At 42.7% G+C, this 21,813-nt stretch overlaps 1 protein-coding gene across 5 annotated transcripts in view; it reads right to left on the reverse strand.

Annotated features, from left to right (window-relative positions):
• Positions 1-21,813, reverse strand: part of ankfn1b (ankyrin repeat and fibronectin type III domain containing 1b) — a 141,970-nt gene that overhangs the window by 49,939 nt on the left and 70,218 nt on the right. For 3 of the 5 annotated variants that reach the window (XM_030400130.1, XM_030400132.1, XM_030400131.1), the window contains one exon: positions 3,444-3,484. In XM_030400130.1, the coding sequence (XP_030255990.1) occupies positions 3,444-3,484 (41 nt within the window). Of the gene's footprint in view, positions 1-3,443; positions 3,485-6,914; positions 6,978-7,339; positions 7,614-21,813 lie in introns of those variants that run through there. The other 2 variants (XM_030400133.1, XM_030400134.1) reach the window with 2 other exon arrangements.

Consider the following 21,813-nt stretch of genomic DNA (forward strand, 5'->3'; position numbering starts at 1 on the left):
GGTTGTAAGCCTAACAAAGGCTGTCTGAACCACTTGTAAATGATGCAGTGAATACCTGCTAAGGTGCATTAAAAGAACGTTGCAATGGTAAAAATTATCATCTCATTGGAAGAATGCTGAGCCAGATTTGTGACGAGAGTAAGAGGATAAATGAACAGACGAATGATACCCTGTACATTCCTTTAGCTTCTGCTATTGTCTGTCAGGACATGTAAGAAATGCCCTTTATGTTATCATTGTCCCTCCGATTAATGATCATTTTGAGATGGAAAAACAAGTATGTGTGTGCATATATTTACACTTCTCTTCATTTATGCTCGTTCGCATGTTTCCGCCGACACAAATATACATGTGGCAGAGTATATTAAACACTCTTCAAGGCTGTGTTTCGGAAGCCTTCTTTTACTCGACACTCCATAATGATTCTCCTGGCCATGAATACAGCTGCTTGTCTCCTGGCAACAGATGTCTCCCACTCTGGCACACCAAGTGCTCGCTGTGCCAACACACCTGGCACAATAGACACATCGGATATGACAAAAAATGTAATATTACAGCTACTGCATGATGCAGCTCATGGGCCACTGTCAGCAACTTATGGCACAAAGAGAGTTCAGTCTAAGACACTCAGCATGAACTACCGCACATGTAGACAATGACCACAATCACGTGTTTTCACCATTGGGAAACTCTCAGTCAACAAGTGATCTTCTTGGATTCAGCTGGATTACGTTTCTCCGTTTTTTGTTTGTCTTGGGATATCACACACACACAAATCTCACACACATGCTCCATACAAACTCATACAGCCCCCCCATGTATTAGATGGAAAAGCCCTGTTGCTATGAAACTATGCATAAACCCTTCAAATGTGCAGCTGATAACCATTTACCTTGCGAGGCAGCTGGATTCGCAAGATCAGCAGATCAAGAAGCATCCATCTCAAGCATCCATCTCAAGCTATGTTCTTGTGACGGAACCACACTGACCCGTCCTATGAGGAACTACTGGCAGCTGTTAGTGAAACTCCCTAGAAAACAACATTGTTGGTTCCTCAGCCAAAGAAGAGCAAAGAAGAGCACTGAAGGCTTTTCTCAATGGAATTTACTGAATTGCTTCTGTAATAGTCTAATTTACCAACTGGCTATGCTGGCAGTGCCCTCCCACTGTTGTTCTGATTGGATGAAGTCACAGTGAAGCTAGAGCCCTTGAGTAGCCAATCATCACATGATTCACAGAGACTTCAGACTCCAGGAAGTTCTAAGCGGGCAATCTTAATGCTTGAATACAGAGAGACAGAAGTACAATGTTTGGCAGTTCATAAACTATTTATTGATCGATTGATTTACAGTATTGGCCTGCTAGTATTTGTAACTAATGAGAGGCTCTACGATCCCCAAATGCGTTCCTGTTGGAGATCACGCGTCTCTCTCTACTCAATGCTCTAAGTGAAGCCTGTGATAGATAGTGACAGATTGACAGTTTATCCAATCACCTGCCAAGTATTTTTTTAAGGTGCCTGCTTGAAACAGATTCAAGCAGCGCTTTTCCATTTTGGTTCAACAATGTACTCACCAAAAAAACGAACCAAAGTTTCACAAATTTAAGCTTCAATTCAAAGCTTTCAGAGAAAACTAGGTGCACAGATCCAGCTGGCTGCACTGCTGAGAGGAGAAACAGACAGGGGAGAAATATATTGTGAAGATAGGTATGTACTGTATGCTCATGGCTTTGGTTGCTGGGCAACTAAAATATACAGCTAATTTGGTTTAATATGAGTTCCCATCTCAGTTGTCATTTGCTCACTGTCAATAGACGGTACTCTGAAGTGCACCTCAAATGTTAGGTTAGGTTTTCATATCTTTTACACAATAGTTGAAATGAATTTAATTAAAAATGTATCAACATGTTTTCCATTAAAATGTTTGGTGTCATTCAGGATGTGGTGTAATTAGCAAAGACAGTAATTATTGAGCCACTGAGAGAATACATTCACAGTAATGGTTTGTCTACAGTATGTTAAGTTTGCATTAATGACATTTAGCACTAAAGGGCAAATGTAATAGCAACAGCTCATGAAACAGCAGCTTTGCACTAAACAATGATCACATATGAAAGTGGGGAATAAAAATTCTCTCCTGCTATTATGTTGTTTCAGCAATCTTCATCTTATTATGATGACATTCAGTGCGTTTACATGCACAGCTTAGTCGGATTACAGCCATAGTTCGACTATGCCACTCAACCAGACAACTGCAATTGTCCGAGTATACATGCCGGTGAGAAAATTGGATTATTGGGCCGAAGCGTGTCATACCCCGGTACGCTAGGGGGCGCTGTACCCATTTCAACTAGTGGTAACAGAGACACCTCTGGCTGACCTCTTTACGTCACCAGCTGCCTCGGCATTCAAGAAAGATGGTGTACGAAGAGCGAGACGGAGCTACATCTTTGTACACTTCGTATGTGGTGTACATGATAATTACACAAACTAGGTGAACAATGGCGCTCTTTTTTGCGGTGATTTCGGCGGAAAGACACTGCCGTCGCCGTCCATCTACTTCCGGCTCACGGCCCCGGGGAAAAAATCTCGCGCCTGCGCAGAACGCAAAATCCAATCTGATCTGATAGAATGTATACATGCAGGAGTAATGCGACTATCAATCAAATAATCTGGGTGCTTTAATTCGACTATGAGAAATCCGATCCGGTCCAATTTTAGTCAGACTAAGGTGTATACATGCATCTTAAAAATCCGTTCATAGTCAGACTAACCCAGTAATTCGGTTTTCTTGAGTGTCATGTAAACGCACTGACTGGCGAAGATAAAAGGTTTCGTGTTTAAAAGGGTCTTCACACAGTGGGGTCCGCGGTGTGAACTCAATCACACCTTCAGTTACGACACAGCCCTCCTCTCACAAAGTGACTTGTGATTGCTTTTGTTCCGTGTAACAAATGAATGCAGACTCCAATTCTGATCGCGCTGAAAAAAAATTGAATTACTGAGAGGCATTACTGTCGTGAAATGGATTATGGGTAAGACTTGGACACACACATACACACCGATATTCACTGCCATCTGAACACAGATTAATCCAGTCAGTTTCTTTAGGAAGGGGGTCACCTTAAAAATAATTGAGCTGCCCTATATTCTTCTTTAACCAGAATGGCATAATCAGCTAAGCTAATGGGGTCAGTAAAGTATGAATGCATTAATGGAAAACACATGCCCTATCTGACTCAAGATTAGTGTTAGCAACAACAAGACTGGTTAAGTTACTCAAAGCAACAGTTGAGCTGTTGCCACCAAGGCAAGAGAGTCCCTGAGAGACATTGCTTCTCGACCATGTCTTTTGATGTTGTCCTTTAGTAAAATAAGGAGAGGAAATCAAACACTACATGGACGGAATAAAGGATGGTGCAGGTGAGGGAATGGAACTCACTTCTTACGCTGATTCTCCTTCCGATCAGCCGAGCCCAGACTCTGGAAATAAGAGAAGAAAAAGCAGACATTACAATCAGCACCAAAGACAGTCACATCGTTACGTACAGTGCTCCACTGCATGCTGTAAAACCATGGGGTGGGTCAGAGGGCATGTTTGGTATACATGCACATACAATACACAGAGCAATTTGTCTTGTATTTTGTTTCATCTATCTGATGAATAGCTGAATTCGCTGGTCATGGCTGATGGCAGTATTTATACCTCCTTTCACACTAGACAAAAAACACCCTCTAACACCTGGCTTTTATCTTTCATGGTAATGAGTACAAGTGGCATTCACTGGATTAGAAAGAAGCAAGGTGAACGATGAACAACAGAAAAACTCGAATCCAGAACGTTACTGATGAAGACTTTAAAACAAGTTGAATGTTTCCTGGATGTAGTCTAATGAGGCATACAGGGCAATTCTTACAGTGGTTAGGAGCACCAGCACATAATTGTGTTGCACTCAATGATACTTTCTGATTAAATGTCTTTACATCATGTAGGGGATTGTTAACAGAAATAAAGGTGCAGATAAAGGTTTTTGTTTATTGAAACCACAGCACACATAACAGGACATGTGCACATGTGCAGAATGTTAATGAAATACTGCTATACGCTTCAACGTAATCTACAGATGATGTTTATATTTATGATTATATTATATGTTCAATAGTTGTTTTAAGGCAACTGTCTACACATCCAGTAATTGCTCGTCAAAAATGTTTTTATTCGCTACTTTTTTTCCAGAGTTGCAAAATTTAGGCGCACCACTGCGTCGATAGAAAATATTTAGCGGCGCATGTGCGAGCAAAGCAGTCGCACCCTGGAGTCCTTGGTATACGATCTGCTGCTCCCCACTGTTCTCAGTTTTCCGGTGTGTTGGTAATGATGAATGTGACGCACGAGAAAAAAAAAAAATTAAAGGTCAACTTGTCAGTTTTTTTGTGAAAGTGTGAGTCAATCGTCTAACTTTAGCATGTTTACCTTCATTTAGAAAACCTGCATATACATGGTAATTCTGGTGTGAAAATGGTATTAGTCAACTGCAGGCGGGAAAAGCTCCAGGCAACGGCCTCAAAGAAAACATTAGTAAATTAAATGACCAAAAATACAATCCTGCAACACAAAAACGAAGACAGAGCTTTCCTGCTTCCTCCCTTAATTGAGTTTGGTTTATTACAGTCGAGGTGACCTACAGTTAATGTATGTCTCAACCTGCATCTAATCTGGACATTTGTCTTCAAGGCAACACCGATCAAATGAGAAAAGGCCACCTTGTTTGAGCCAATTACATGGGTAATGACCTTGTGTGCAGTGAACAATAATTAGCTCCCTTGGTACAGTTACAAACACTGGATGGACACTAACTTATTCACATGCATTAATCAAAATGTGGTGTCTGTGTGGGAGGAGGCAAGAAGAGAGAGCTTTAAAAGCCGTTTCCCTGATGGTGAAGTGAACTGAGTTCAGAAAACTCATAGTGTGAGAACTTAACTCCCTGTCAGTTCTGCTCAGTGGGGGACAAATGAACACATCCCTCGAGCGGAGCCGAATTGTTGGGCACAGGTGCACAGCAGCACACACACTGACACAAAAACACACCTTTGCAGAGACACTCAGAGCTCCTCCCTGCATCTTCTGGAGGTGTACATCTCTCAGTATTGTCACTTGCTGAGACAGACACACACACACACACACACACACACACACACACACACACACATTTTTGGAGTGAGAATCTGTTGCTGTTTTGCAATTTCATCTTTGTCAGGAAGGCTTTTTCAGCCTCAAATGAACAGGCAAAGCGAATTTCAAGGTCAGAAAGAGTCTGAGCCGCGAAAATAGGGCCTAATATCTCCATTTTTATCGGCACATTGGAGCCATTATGTGACATGCATTGGTGTTCAGCGACCTTGGTACAAGTTCTGTCCCTGTGAATCTCTGTCAACGTGTTTGAGTAGGACAGTAATCGAAGCTTAAAAGGGAAGTGAGGAAGAGGCATTCCCTCCCTTCCAATCTCAAACCGAACATCAGAGGGAACTGTTGTTACGAGTGTGATTGTGCGCGTGTGTGCGCGCTTTTATGTGAGCAGTGCGGTGACATTTTCGACCGGCGAGTGACTCTTCTAATCTGCCGTTTTGAGTATGTGTGCGCGCTTTTATGTGTGCAGTGCAGTGACATTTTGACCAGCAATTGCCTTCTCTGTGAGTAGACGTCTACATATGAGCTTCATCCTCCCGGTGGGGACAGGATGGACCATACAGAGTGACTGACCTTTCACCTCCCCGCTCCCCCGCTGTGCCCTCAGGTAGCGCCACTCTTGCATGGGGGATGAGGGCAGGTGGGTGTCATTTCATTTGAAAGATAGGTCCGCGGGTGGTGAAGGAGGATGACTTCAGAGCCACCTCTAAGGCTTAGTTATTAACCGCATCAGAACAGGAATAAGGAGGCTGAGACATATAAGGTGAACTGTATGTCGTTTTGTTCATACTGTTTTACCTATACCCTATTCCCTAGATTCATTTCTACATTTTTGAAACAATTTTTTGTGATCTTATCCAAATGATTTAACCCTGTAATTTCACATTTTATGTTGATACAAATTAAGTAGAGTGGAGATGAAGACTTAAGAGAGCATTCTCTGCCATCACTACATTGTCTTTCATAAAAATATCAATTATGGCAGCAAAATAACAATAGAAAGTGCAACTTCATTATATATTATACATATACTGATATTTTCAGATCAGTAACAAAAAGACATTAACTTTATTCAATTCTCCAAATCACTACATAAAGTAAGCACAAGTGCCAAAAATATATACATTTTTTCCCCTTAACAACAGGTTTTTTAAGAAAACTGTGTATTTCTAGTTCAAAATTGACAATTTGTATTTGATATTATCAAAAATGAGTTTTGGCCAATCAATTTTGCTTTAATCATATTGAGAGGAGAAGATTAATTGATGAGAACTGTTTTGGTAATCTTTGTGACAAAAATATGGCAATAATTCCTTTTCAAACTTTGGATGAGTAGAAGGCAACACACACAGCACTTGCTTTTCTCCTCTGTGGTGCAGGAAATCAAATCAAAGAAAAATATAAATTCCTGCAATCGCTGACATGATCTCTGCATTGATTTAAGGACAATATATAACTAATATACAATCGTTTCTCAATTCTCTGCCAAATATACATCATGTAAAGTGTCAGTCTGGATTTCATCATCGATCAATCAGCCTACCTAGATGTAATAGATCACTAAATAAATGGCATCAGATGACATTTTGCCTGTGAGTACACCAGTCCGCTCCCTCTCTCTCCATATATCTTGTATCATTTCTGCCAATACACGTTCCATAAATTCCAGAATCAAAAAAGAAATGCTTCCAAAGATGATGGTAGCAGGAGAAGATATCACACCTGATAACGAATGAAGCTCATCTTCACACCTCAGACAATTATCTTAGTGATACAGGGGAACATCTGGTAGAAAAAGTGGAACAATATCAAAAAAAAAAAACATGCCAATTAGTCAGTTGTCAAATAATTCAAAAGCATCCATCTACAGACTTGAGTTATCATCTTTCTGATTGCTTGCATGTGTGTGTGCGAGGAAGCAGGTGTGTGAACACATACCTTTACAGCAGGTGCCAACAATAGATAAACACTTGGCATTCCCTCACAGCTGTAAAATCACACGATTCCTTCTGAATGCCTCAAAAGCATAATCTGCTTAACATGCCTTTCTTTAAATACTGACTGCCTGGCAAATACACACACAAAACCACACATCATACTGCCAGAATATCTTCACTTTGCAGCCACTGATTCCAGCACACACATACCTGTCGCGTCCAACCAAGTGAACCCAGTCGGAGAGCGTCACTCCACTCTCCCTATCTTCTTTCTCTCTCCTGCATTCAAAAAGTCCTCACCGTGGTGCTCCACCGGTGGCTGTAATTGCTGTTCACCTGTCCAACTTCAACTCTTTCGCTCCGTTTCCCTCCCTCCCTATTTACCTCCCTCTAGTTCCCTCTCTTTCTGTCTAAAGCTGCCGGTCACACGAAGGTTTGTGAAGCTTGCTCCGATGGTGGCTGCTACCTCCACCGACTTGTTGTACTTTAATTGTGGTTGCTAGGCGATAAGCTTCTCCAATTCTGCACACAGTGAGAAGGGGAGGACAGGAGAGGAGGGGGGGGGAGAAAGCGAGAGAATAGGGGGGGTGAGGGAAATGCTCATTATAGACACAGTAGCCTGAAGATAATGATCGACGGGGAGGAGGAAGGGAAGGGTTCACAGGAGGAGAATAAGTTGTGCAGATGAGAGACAGGGATGGATGGAGAAGAGCAGGTGCACTTCCCAGGTTTTCCTTTGGGATCACCGTTCACAACCTGGGGCACACTTGGAGGATTTGCCATTATGCTTTCAATGGAAACCAATGGACAGATCTTCTGTACATACATTTACTTTAAGTCCTGCCTCTTTACCTGCGTTTGCATCAAATGCTTACTGATTTTGTTTTGCTTCTGTGTGCTTTGGTTTTCTGCTCATTAAACATAGAAAAACTAAGACTAGCAGTGATTTGTGATGATGTTTGATAGTCAGCAGTAAATAAACAATTAGCTAATTATGTATTTGAGCACTTTGCCACAACTCCCCGGTGCTAATTATTGTCTTTGAGACGCAGGTGTTCAAAGCCGAAAAACAACTCAAATCAGCATATTCGTGTGTATTAAGTTGTTATGTATCCCACTCTGAACAAATGAAATTGTTCAGCTGTCAGAGTAATAAAAGCTTAATTTGACTTTTGAGACGAATTAAAACCATTTGGCATAATGTGTGATTACTTTGATCAGACAAGAAATGCAGCTAGTCATCAGCATACAGTGGTTGATGATAAAAATGCGTATTTGAATAAGATATGGCCTTTTTCAAATTAGCCCCATCAATATAATGGTTGGCTGATATTATCAGATTATCTGATCATAGATGTATTGGTACATACATATGGCATTTTACCCAAAATGCACAAATTAGAATACTTTCTTTTCATTTATTATTATTTCATTATTATTTAATTATTATGAAGAAAAAGATGTTTGGGACAATCTATAATTATTAAATTCCAAGTGTAATGATGTAGTATCTTGTGTTAACAGTGTTTTATAACCACATTTGAGGGATTATTAAAAAAAATGTGTGTATATCAGCAGGTATACCCATATCAGAATTTATTTTATTACTTCTTAATGTCGGAGATGACATTGGAACCAAAAATCGTGGATTGGTCAGGCTTAGTTGAAAACATTTAGTGATGCTATTATACAATACAGCTGACGACCAAAGAGACACAGCAAGAACAGATGAGTTGAGTCACTTCTAGGAATTTCTCTACGGACAAAATTTCTATTAGACAGAAAAATGTCTTTTGCCAAGATAAAAAAGATTACGCCCACTGCAGCATGAGTAACATTTTCTCAATCAATGTATAGAATTGGACTACCCCTATTATTGTTTACAGTGTAAACTGGTGTTTCCCACATAAAGTTGAGTCACATGGGATCTACTGACCCATTATGACCTCAAGACAAGCCCCTTACATAAGATGTGGGACTCTGATAAGGTACTGCAAACCATACATTGGGAGTCAATATCTAGTGTGTCTCTATGGAAAATTTTCACTTTTTGATTCAGCCATTCCTCTTCTAATGTATCTTATAGTCCTATTTTAGAGTACACTTGTCACAGAAAATGCAATGTGTTCAGTGAATTTGGTACTTCAGTTACTTTTGATCAAAAATGTGTCTAAACAGCAAAGAACAGTCATTTCCTAAATTTGCTAACAGCAGATCAGTTTGAAATATGTCAGGGAGCAGTTTCATACAGTCCAGGAGAAAATAACAAGAAGAGGCTGTCAGATGATAAACGGTGGGAGTAAGGCAGCACACCTTCAACTTTTTAGTAAGGTGATTCCCTATCAGCATTGTGTTTGAAACTAAAATGTTGCCACCATAATAGGTACTTCTGTTTTTCACTTTGACAACAATTTCATTTAATTTTCTGCCTGTGCAGAAAGAAATCAGGTTTTCAGATCCACACTCAATAATTTTGTAAATGTCCTGTAAAGGTTGAGGTGCATCATCAGCGTGGGCTGCTTGACACGTAACCATGAGTCCTTAACCCACAGATTTAGTTCCTCTTCAAAAGTATTATTAGACACTTGAAAACCAGCAAATGGAGATGTGGAGAGCACTGGTTTTGACCAGTAGGCAATTCATGCTTCCGCAACAGCCCACCAGCTTCAATGTTTAGCTCTGGTGAACGTCAATATGAATCAATTTAGTCATGAAATCTACCTTGTGTTTAGTGGCTGGTGACCTTAATTGCGACTGTGGGTAACTGCTGTGGGTGAGACTGTGCATATGTGTAAGTAGGAGAGACAGTACGTGTGCGTATGGTGCTGGCTTGGTGTACGCTGACTCACTGAGTGTGTGCCAGTGTCTGGCTGTGGGCATATTCGTATCTCTGCCACCTCATTGTTCACAGAGTGAGTACTGTGCCGCCTGAGCACAGAGCGGTATAGGGGAGCATTACTCATTGCTGGTAGAAATGTCAAACATGATGGTATTGCTCTGAAAGGATGCGCAGGAAATACTGTCATATTTTTTTTTTTATCCTCTCATTCTTACTTTCAGCCATTCATCCCTCCTTCCTCCTTTGTTATCCGCAACAATAAAATCCACCTGCCAGTTTCTGGGTCTGAGACTAGAGGAGATTTGAGCACCCAGCATGCACCACTGAGGGGCCGCAGCAGGTTGCCCTGACACCTGTCAGTCAGGAGGAGCTTTTTCTAATTATAACTCATACACAATTACGCACACACCAAAACACCCACCCACCCACCCACACACACACACACACACACACACACACACACACACACACACACACACTGCTCATTCTAATACATGCACACATCCGCACACACACGTTTAGCAACATCCTTGAAGGGCTCTCAATGGGTTACTGGTGGCCTTTTCAGTGTATCCTTCCTATACAGGCTCCCGGGAAGACTAGCTGGCTTCAGGATATACTGATGCAATGTCACCGACAAGGCTACCAACAACAATGCAACAATACTAATAATAACTGCAACTCATTAGGATGCAACTAGAGCATTTGTTTATGTATATATGTATAAAAATTACTTCATTCAGAGGAGGGGTTGGTGTCTGATGACCTGAGCATGAGACTCTGGCTGCCTCTCCTTTCTGTTCCTTTCTTCCTGCAAAGTTATCAGCTTTATTTGTCAGCAGTTAGTGTTATAAAGTTGCCCAGAGCACACACCTTGCTTTTAGGATTTTTTTCACCTGCGATACCGTTGCCATAACAGCAGGTGAGCCGCGTCTAGAGGAAGCTTGTTGTAGATTATGTGTGTTCACGGAATGACAACCCAACAGCCAGGTGCACTTTCAAGTTCAAACAAAACAGCGGCATAAGTAGGCCCACATTAAATAGGATACGTTGCATCACAGTCAATGCATTTGCAGGAGGCATGTAACACCAGAGAGTATCTTTAACTCTGCAGAGCATGTGCAATTGACGGTTGATTGGAGGGGAAAAGTGAGGTGCTGATTGTCACCTCGTTTACCAATCTCAGAAGGCGTTGTTCTCCTGAGTGGCAAAAAGAAACAAACACAAAGCAGTTACAGTATGAAAAGCTAAAATGGGTCGCTGATTATGTGACTGTTAATATACCTGGTTCTGTGTTTGTTGTTTGTGGAGCATGAAGGAGTTTACAATCTGTAATTTCTAAAGACAAACAAATCACCCGAGCCTTGAATGAAACTATTGTACTGTGCGTGTTTGGAGTGAAGGTTCTCAAATATACAGTCATTCACTGTAATAGAGAAACGCTCAACTGATGAGTAAATTATCCACACTTTGAGTTTGCAAACGTTTACAGGTACCTGCAGTCTGTTTTGCCGGTTGTTGCACCATCGCAGTAAGTGCATTTTAAACTGCTTTATCGATTGCTAGAAATGTTTGGACTGAGGGCAACATAACACAGGCTACAGCACCAAAGCACAACCCAATTATAAACAACAGCTCGTAGCAGTCAACTGGGGGCCTCCTACGCAACTGGGTTGGCAGAGGGAAAAAGACGAAGAAACGAAAAAAAAGAAGAAGAAACAATTTAAATAGAATAACTGGAGTCAAATGGGAGACAGGACTTCTTGAAAAATTGCCACCAGGTGGTTTATAGAACAGTTTCAAAAGCCAAATAATTTACTGTGCAATCTTTAACAGAATACAACAGGAATATGCTCAATAAATGCAAATGAAAACGACTGCGAGGGTGATGTGGAGGAACACTGTGTCTTTTCTTTACTTGATTTCCATCTTTCTTTCGCTTGCTCACTAATCCATTTTCCACTGTGGCGTTAGAAAGAATTAATAGGGCTCTTAAAAACTCAGACACTTCTGAGGCAAAGACAAAAGAGGGAAAGAAAACAGATGACAAAAGGAGAGCTAAAAGACAGAAACATTACATCAATAGGAAAACAACTGGACAGAAAGGCTGCTCCACAAAGACAGATGCAGGAGGGAAATGTCGAGCTAGACAGGTGGGCAGGTGTCTGCAAAGAGACCAAACTCCAAGATGACTGAAAGAGAAAGTTTTAGTTGGCATTACACATGCGTGAGCTTCCTGATTTCACTGACCAATCAAAACATGTCAACAGCTCTGGGTGATGAGAGAGTGACAGGGCGGGTCTTCTCTCCCTCTGTCTCCACTTTTACAATGTCATTATTTGTACAGGATTCCCCCTCCCAAGTCTTGTGGTCTGGGGACCAAAGGGACCAAAACATGGCTCATAAATCAACCGAGAAGAGAGAGAGACTATGGATATTTACCCATAAATCACTGCGGCGGAGCCACCTACAATCAGACTAATAAGACTGGAAGACGTGCTGTCATCCAAGCCATGATGTCACCAAGCCTGAGCGTGTGGGTGTTGATGTTGGTGGTGGGTCTCTGGATCTGTGTGGATGTGTGTGTGTGTGTGTGTGAGGGGATGTCTGCATATGTGGCCATGGGTATGTGTGCGTGTGTGTTGGGGGGTGTCTGGGTATGTGGTGGTAGGTCTACGGCTCTGCTTGTGTAAGTGTCTGTGGTGAGTGAGTGTGTGTGTGTGTGTGTGTGTGTGTGTGTGTGTGTGTGTGGTGTATGTGGGAGGCGGGATGTCTGTTTATATGGGTTTGTGTGTACTGGGGTGGCCGATATGTGTCTGTCATTATATACTTTCATCATGTCTTCGCATTTATGTACATATCTATACATACGCATAAACACATACGCGCACACACACACACACATACACTGGTACTACACATCTTGGACTGGACTTAACACACGTGGAGAACACACACACACGCGCGCACACACACATTGGTCTTGTGGTTAGCGCTGGCTTACAATGGGTGTGGGATTCCATAGAGAAAATCTAAACAAGTTGAGCGGTTAGCACGGGTCTGCCACGTTTCCACACAATGGCGCTCATTGACATAAATAACTGGGGACTTTGTGAAATGGGACACCCATTAACTTCTCCTCCACAGATAATTGCCCATTAGATCTTGGAAGAGCACTGGATTGAGAAATAACTCAACTCTGACACTAAACGCAACTTGTAATAATAAAAAAGTCACATTGTGAAAGGGGCCTGGAATCCGTTAAGAAGGGCTGGCTTTTGGTCCTATCATGCAGCCAAGCACTTGGATTATCAACAAAGAAAAGCGTGGCTTGTTGCAGGAGCTCTGCGAGCCTGTGCCTTTTGCCTAAGCTGCGCTTTGAACATGGAAAAAATGATGACAACAAGGGAAAAAGAGGACAAAGACGAAGAGAACTGCAAATTAGAAAACAAGACGAAAGGCGAAAATAAATTACTGTAGTAAAAACCGAAAAATATAGTCGTAAAAGAAACAGAAGCTGAAGAGTAAAAAAAATAGTAGTAGTGGTTAAGGAATCTTAAGAGTTCCTGGCACTTTTTTTTCACCAAGTTTGAAAAGTAGGCATTTACGATGACTAATAAACACCTACAGCACTGATGTCACTCATGACGTACACAGCTTACTTCTAGACACCAACCTTCACCTTCGATGAATCAGAACACATGGTTTTGTTGTCCGCCCCACAGGATCTCGGCTAAATTGATGTGCCCATGTCAGCACTTCACTTCCACTTACCGTCACCCGCCTCACTCTGCGTGCATGTTCCCGCATACGGGTGTCACGGCAGTGTGAGGAGAGGACAAATGATCCAAAGTAAGATGACTCATTGTTTATTTTCTTTTTAAAACCGATATTTGTGACAGGACAACGGAAAAGAACAGATGTTGTAACGCGTCATAACATTCATCAAGTGTTTGATGCCGGCTTTTTTTTCCTTCTTTTTCTCGCACATCATCCTATCAAACAAGAAGCATGACTCACTTGTTCATTAAATCAAACACGTCCTGCCTACAGCCTTCAAGGGCTCACCAAACACAACACTATAAACAGTCACTTACAACGACATGGGGTGAGTCAATTTTTATGTAAAATATGACGACAATAATTGTCGGCATATGACTGCGCGGATCAATTCGGGGGGTTAATAATAGATCTAGATGGAGTGTGACATCAGTGAGGAGGCTGGCCACAGAGATAGTCAGACATAGATGGAAACACACACACGCACATACATATTCACTCCACCTACACATGCCACTGGCCATGGCTCTATTTATTTTCCCTCATTAGTTTTAAATGGCCCATCCAGGCATTACTGTGGCCCCTGCTTTTAATCATTGGAGAGAGCTCGGTTCAGCGCTGGCTTCATCCTCTTTGATGTCCTCGTAGTCGGTCCGCCAGCCAACCAGCGGGCCAGTGTCTCTCCTCCCTTCCCTTTCTGCTACTGCAAACAGCTGCCCACTCTGTTGCAGGGCTCTTTTTCAGGTTGAGTCATGCATCTATCAAAATACTGTAATATGTGTTCAGATCTCTCTTTAATTACTGGTGCGTTGATGGAGGGGCCAGTTTGTGTGACCAACAGCCAGACTATAGCAGTGTGTTTGACTACGCTGCTGTTTTTTAAAAGAAAAAGCTTCACTAATATGCAGATCTAATACAAAGTTGGTAATAAAAACCTCGCACAGCTTAAGGTGCCAATAGTATGAGGATGTAATGTATGAATTAGAGAGTTCCCGTCGGCTTCTCATTTAACAGCGCTGGGCTCTCATTCGAGACGGCTGGTTTATCAGCTGCCTCTCAGCAGTCTTATATTTAGGACTTCCCCAATGCAATAATATTATTAAATTATAAACATAGTGACTGAGACTCGGAACTAGTGCAGTTATCATCTTACAGCAGAGGACATTATGGATAAAAGGTTGAGGGATCGGAGACAGAAGCATATCTTCAAATATTCCTTTTTAGGCAATAATACGAGAAAGGATGAAATCTGTGAGATGCTCGGTTAAATAATGTTATGTTTTTTGATAAGTACCAGATAACAGCACAGATCCATGGCCTAGTGATTCCTCAATGATGTCATGGTTTGGGTCATGGATCCAGAGACTATGAAGAAATCCAAAAAGTGCATCAAAGTCTCCAAATTTTACTTGCCATCCAGACGTCCAGGGGAAACGGCATTGGCCAAAATGCTATCCTGAAGCCTGCCTACACAGGGCGAACTAATGAAGCTAGATGGGATTAATTACGGGAAGTGTAACATGCAGCACTTTTCAAGTAAAGGAAATTGTTTACTGTGTTTGATTAACTGATTATGTATGTAATTTGTTCTATTGCTCTCACGCAGGTAGCATCTCTTCCATGATAAACCCACCGACGAGCTTCATTAGATCTTGTCCACCAAACGTCCCCCCACAAACACGTCCTGCTCTGAAATCCAGTTTCTGTTGTTTAGCTTGGGCGCATGCTGCTTCACCAGCAGTCAATGCCTCAAAGATTCACATCGCAGTGCTGCCGTATCAGATGCTTCAGTTGTATAACCAGCATCTTTGTTGACAGCTTTTAACTGCTTGTAGAACATTTCGAATGGACGACAATGTTCTTGACTGAGACAAGGTCAGTTTCATGACAATACTTCCAGCTGTTGAAAGCCTATCTCTCTCCCTCATCCTCCATCCTCCATCCTCCCTCCGTCGTTCACCTTTTTGGCTAGTGGCCAATGTAACCTGCCGCATTGGCAATGCAGCAATGTAGCATTTCTTAATATAGGAACTGTGATAAAATTACTGATTTGGACATTGTAATCCCACTTACAGTACTTGGTATTGGTAGAAGAAATCATATACAGGGTTCGTACACATTTTTCAAGGTCAAATTCAAGCACTTTTCAAGCACTTTTAAGGGTCATTTTCAAGATTTTCCAGCACCTTTTTGCTGGGGTAAAATACGTATCTACAGGAATATATATACTCGTGATTTTTTCTTATCACAATTATGTACATTGTATTATGCTGTAAACATCTAAAATTATGTTTCATAATAGCAAAAACTTCAGAAATTAATTATCCAGTCTGATCCCAATTTTGTGAAAGACAAGCACTTTCAAGCACTTAAACTAAAATCCAAGCACTTTTCAGGCCTTGAAAACACAACATTGAAATTCAAGAACTTTCAAGGATTTCAAGCACCCGTACGAACCCTGAATATAGTAGTAACAAGCTACTTGGCTCCGTCCATTTTTTAATTCGGCATTAGAGAAGCAAAACAGCTCAACAACACACACACACACACACACACACACACAAACAAAATCACAAAGTTTGCACAGGATGAATAAATGTCAGTCAATAGAAATGTTCTCATGAGTGTGGCAAAACCACCAGTGTAAGTGAGTGTATGCTCTACATGATAGCAGGAGGTTGACTTATATGAAATGTTCAGAAGAAAAACGAGCCTTTGATATGAATGACATCATCACAGGCCGACCTGTTTTGAATTTCTGACTGGAGGCCTAAACATACACTGTTTGGGAGGCTCACACTTCATTGTGGTGGATGGCTGGAACTGTGCCTCCATTCATTACGGGGTGAAACGTCGTAATGAAGAGAAACAACCGGAGACTAATGTCAAATTACAGTCAAAGCGGTCTGAAAATAAGTAACAATTCATTTCAATTTACCTTTATGTCATCACCACATTGACTTTATTCCTCAAGTTAGCAGAGAAAGAGAAAATATTATTTCTAAAGCAACTCAGTAATGTTTGACCTGTCTTTTCAAATCAGGTGTTGAGAAATACAGAGTGGAAAGGTAGGGTTAAAACAGCAGGTACACTCGCTGTGATACAACTGGGTGGTACACCAGAGTGTGTGTGTGTTCCTTCCTGATCCCAGTGTGATTTATTTCATTTTAATGCAGCATGTTTGCTTTGGAGCTTGATATGTATTTGGTCATGAGACATTAATAGAGTAGAAAACATGTTGAAAAATGAGCCCGCTGACGTGTGTGTGTGTGTGCGTGTGTGTGTGTATGTGAGCACTGTATGTGCTTGAGTGTGTGTGCTCGTCGTTTGTGTGCGTGTGTGTGTCTGTGTGTCTGCTGCGAGAGTCCTGAGGCCCATGCTGTCACTCAGCCCAGCTCCTAGGGTGGTCCAAACACTGAGCCCTCTTTACTCAGTCGCACACACACAAGCACATGCACACAAACAAACAAACACTCACTGGTGTACATGTAATGACATACGTAACAAAGTATACATAAATATATGGCCATATATATGACCATAATGAAGCAATCAAATAACCTCAGCGCTTCCCCTCTTCCTGTCCCAAACCATACACCTAAATATACCGCCGCAGACTCGCATCGCACTGCAACAAAAATGGAGAGTCCAGAGGAGAGGAACAGCGCTACACAGCATCCCTTTCATGCTTCACATTTTGGTGAAGCTGAGTTTGACAGCACAGTACATTAGCCAGTAAACGACAGTGTCATTTGGCAGTTGTTTGGTAAGTACAGTACATTAGCAGTGCTGATGCAGAGGTAAAAGGGGAAGTTTGCTTGCTTTCCCTGCCAGAATTTCATTATGCCAATTTAGACCCGCGCCATAACTGCTCCATAAAAGCAGCGTGGCTTCAGTCGGCCTGATAAAGGCCTTAACATTAAAGGAAACGGTCCTTGTCAGTGGAAGAAATCCATCTCGAATATCGTCTTGGTAACAGACTTTCCAAAAGCCACTTAACACTTACAGCTCAGGCTGTTTTTGTTTCCCAGTAAATTGGACGGGAGCAACATTGACCCTGGCCTGCTTGTGCAAAGCTGGGCAAGCAATAAAGCTATTCCCTGCAGCCAGATATTGAGCATTTGATTATTCAGCAATTTGATTGGCACAAGGATTTCACAAATCTCAATATTTAAGATGACAGCATGTTTTGCATGCGTAACACACAGCCACGTAAGCTTAATATCTCAATATTGACCTTATTTATCCCCACCACTACAAAGACACACAGCGCTGTGATCACGTTAAGAAAGCTTGGGTCGATTTGAGCATGTGTGTATAATTGCGGCAAGGGAACAAGGGATTAAAGCTGTGCCATAGGAAAGTGACACAAAACTTGATAGTATGGTGTTTGCTGACATGTCAAGAACTGAACCCTACTCTGAGCCAGTAACGAGAGACGTCTAATCAAAGCTTCACAACAACAAGATAGCTTGAAAGAAGTTCAAACCAAAATCAATTCAGCTTCTTTCATGAGTACCAGGCCATGGCTTGATTTTCCAAATCTGCTCCCCAAAAAGACAACAAGCCACAAAGTGAGCTCACAAGTGATTTATTTGGGCTATTAGCACTGATGTATCTGGATTTGCTCCACGTTCGTCTTCCAGGTGAGGGGGAAATGAGTCGTTAATATTTGTGCTACGCTACAGTTCTCCTGCAGCATCACGGCTCGCACAGCAGGAAGCATGAGGCTCCCTCCCCTTCCCGCTATTAGACGTTCGCTGAACAAATACTGCAAATGAGCCCCGCTTCCCCCACAAAATGGTAATAAGCCATAATTGCCTGTAATCTGAATACATTAGTCCTAAGAGGGTCCTGTTGCTTTTGTGTGCAATCATGGCGGAGCGTGAGGACTCAAATATGACAGTAAGAATATATCATATGATGCAATGCACATAACAATTATACTGTGCAAAATACTTCAATGTATGTTTATGTTGCCTAATTAGATTCTCATGAGCAGCCAAGTCAATGCAATGGTTTTGCATTATGGAGCTTCCAAAGACATGGACATCAAATAAAAACAAATCGGTTGCTGGATGTTATTTTTTTTCTGGGTTTTTTTACTCATTTAATTTTGTTTTTTTGAATGTTTTTCTGATTGTATTCTTCCCCAAACCATGCGTGTCAGTCTGGAGATTGGCACGCCGTCTTTCTGTCACTCTTTCCCTCTCCTCTCTTATTTTCTCATTGCACCAATTTCTTTTTTTTCTCGAGAGTTGGAGGCGCCATTGTGTGCTTGCGGCTTGTTTACGAGGAACACTGATTCACCCAGTGAGGTTTGGCTTGCTGGTACAAGGAGGGGGGAGAAATATGAATGAATTTGCCCCACCCCAACCCCTCCCCCCCTTATTCCAAAATTCTCCCATCATCTTTCTTCCTCTCTAAATGCTCCTCAGCCACCTCCAGTCACACTTTTCCACTGGTGTGTATGCATGTGTGTCAGAGAGAGTGTATTTGTGCAAAGCCAGAGGGGCGGCCAACATTGGCCAGAGGCTCATTTTTGTGGCCGGGCCAGTGTGTATCCCGACGGGCTGCAGGCGTCTCGGGGGCCAGCTCCTCCTTCCAGCTCCATTCCCTCACCCTAGGGCCTCTCCACAGAGTCTTTGCAACCAGCCACTGCTTAGTCATTTTTGAGATCCTCCAGGACAAAAAACCAGTGCTTAGTTTCAAGCATTTATTCAAAATGACAGGCTGTGTTTGTGGGACCTGTCGGGGAGATGGGGCTGAGGAGATGGGGGAAAAAACGACATGTATCCAAAACTGGGAAGAACTCTGAGAGTGGGTTTCATGGCTGGGTTGGCGATGGGAAGTCTTGGACTATGTTGTAATGGTCTCTGCCTGTCTGCCTTTCTAGCTGCTGATGGCAGTGTTCTCTATCTCTCGTGTGTCCTGTGGTTGTCATAGAGACCTGCAATATTGCCAATTCTGGTACACTGGTTTATTATTAAGAGAGTAAACTAGCTGGAACTCTCACACTCAAACATGCCGAATTGAGGACAGAAATCTATATTTATCCCCAACTATGGGGCACGCTGGAACTACAGAAACTATATTAATATCCATGTATCATTAGGCATGGCAGGCAGGAATTGGATCTTTTTGCGTGGTTAATGAGCTCTTGACTTCTGAGCTCCAGGTTTTGGCTCACCTCAACAGTTCACGTGGCAAACAAATAAAACAGCACATGGTTTTCAGAAAGTTCACGAGTTCAGGACATCAGTGAGGAAGGGGGTGGTATTTGATTTCTCGCTGACACAAGAGGAAAAAGTTGGGGGTTGAGGAGCGAGAGAGGGAGACAGGGCATGGAGACAGCAGCATCCTCTGCTTCACACCTCATCTTTCCCACGGTATTTGGTTTGTTTACAAGCAGTGGAGTCAGTGACAGGTTCATTCCTTGCTATCCAGCGCCAGGTAGGAGGCAGCCAGGCTGGACTCTGAAGCCTTCCTGCCGCTCAAAGCCCCACACAGGCCAGCATGACCAACAGGCTGGGATTTCCATGTCATAACATGCACCCCCCCAAACCCCCCGACTGACGCCAAGGCTTTCTCCTTCCTCTTTGCTGTCTCATTCTCCGTCCCCCCTTCCTTGCCCTTTATGCCGTGTCTTCACCCCCCCAGGGGGCTACAGTAGCCGCAAAACAGCGTGACCCACATTGGAGGTCTCTCCACCTCTCCCTTCGTCTAATCGTTTCCCCAGTTTGTGATGTTTTGGCGTCTGTGTCCGGATGCTGATACCCAAGACAGCAAACCTGACCCCTGCTGATTCCACACTGCCTCCACTCCCCAGAAACAACCCCCACCCCAGAGTTAGCCTCAAATCCCGTCAACCCTCTCCCTCCCAACCCCTGGTGTCTCCCCTATCCGTTCCCTTCTCAACCCTTTTTGCCACCTGCAGGCCTCTAATTTACAGTGTTTGTGCGTACTGAGATATCCGTGAACGGCTGACTATTCTGGGCACGTAGAACATTGCATCAATGCCGGATCACATCCATGCGATTCCCCCTTTCTGCACCCCACTACCACACCACACCACACTCGCCATCCCATGCAGAAGCATTTAGGCAGGCTGGCTCAGGTGTCATGCCCAGTAGCAGTCAGGGAGTCGGGAGAACAGTTTGCTTTGTCACAAGAGGCCAGAGAAGTGACACCAGGAGCTCTGGGAGCAGTGATGGTCGACAGGATTGACATCTCTGGATTGGTATGTTATCAGAGAACCAAATATGCCAATTTCAAGAAGGCCCCAAACCAGGAAGCATGCTTACTCTTAATTCCAAAAACAGAAACTGCATAGTTGTGTGTTTTAATACAAACAATATCAGTGTTTTGCATTATTGATTGTTTCAGTGACAAATCTTTGTACTCTACGTAAAACAGACAGAGCAACAGAGAAAAGAGGCAAATTCTGTGTTCCCTATTACATGCCTTTCCATCCCAGGCATTCGAAAGAAGAAATACCACAGTCTCTGCAGCGCTACAGCTCTTGTAAATAATCTGAGTCTGGGCGCCACCTCAGAATCCCCAGCCTGGTCCCCGGCCTGGTGGGTGCCATGTCAGTTCAGGAGGAGGGGTTTAAGGAAGGGGGGTAGGGGGGGTGTTGAGAGAGGAAAGAGTGAGGCGAGGAAGGGGGGGGCGCAGAGTGTGACCCAAGCCTGCTCTTGCATCATCACTTGAGTACTATTTGCTGCATACTGCCTGGGTGAGTGAGTGGGGTTGGTGCCTAAAGGTTGAGGTAAAGAGTAACGTAATAAGTACTTCTTGTTCACTTTTTTGCCATCCATACCTGCTTCACCCAAGTCCATTCAATGTACATTACATCCTAAATACTTTGGGCAGGGGGACGTGATGCAAAAATTACGCTGCTCGCTATCCTTGGATCTGACTGGTGATTTTGGCATTGGTCCTAACTGCCAGAAGTTTGCGAATATCTTCATAGCTCCAGTTCACAGACATTTTCTCTTTCTTGGTCGCTGTTTTATAAAATTACTCTTCTCCACCCTAGGATAATTGTGCTCTCCCAGGTACA

This window comes from Sparus aurata, chromosome 20, assembly GCF_900880675.1.
Source record: "Sparus aurata chromosome 20, fSpaAur1.1, whole genome shotgun sequence".
In the NCBI taxonomy this organism is placed as follows: Eukaryota; Metazoa; Chordata; class Actinopteri; order Spariformes; family Sparidae; genus Sparus; species Sparus aurata.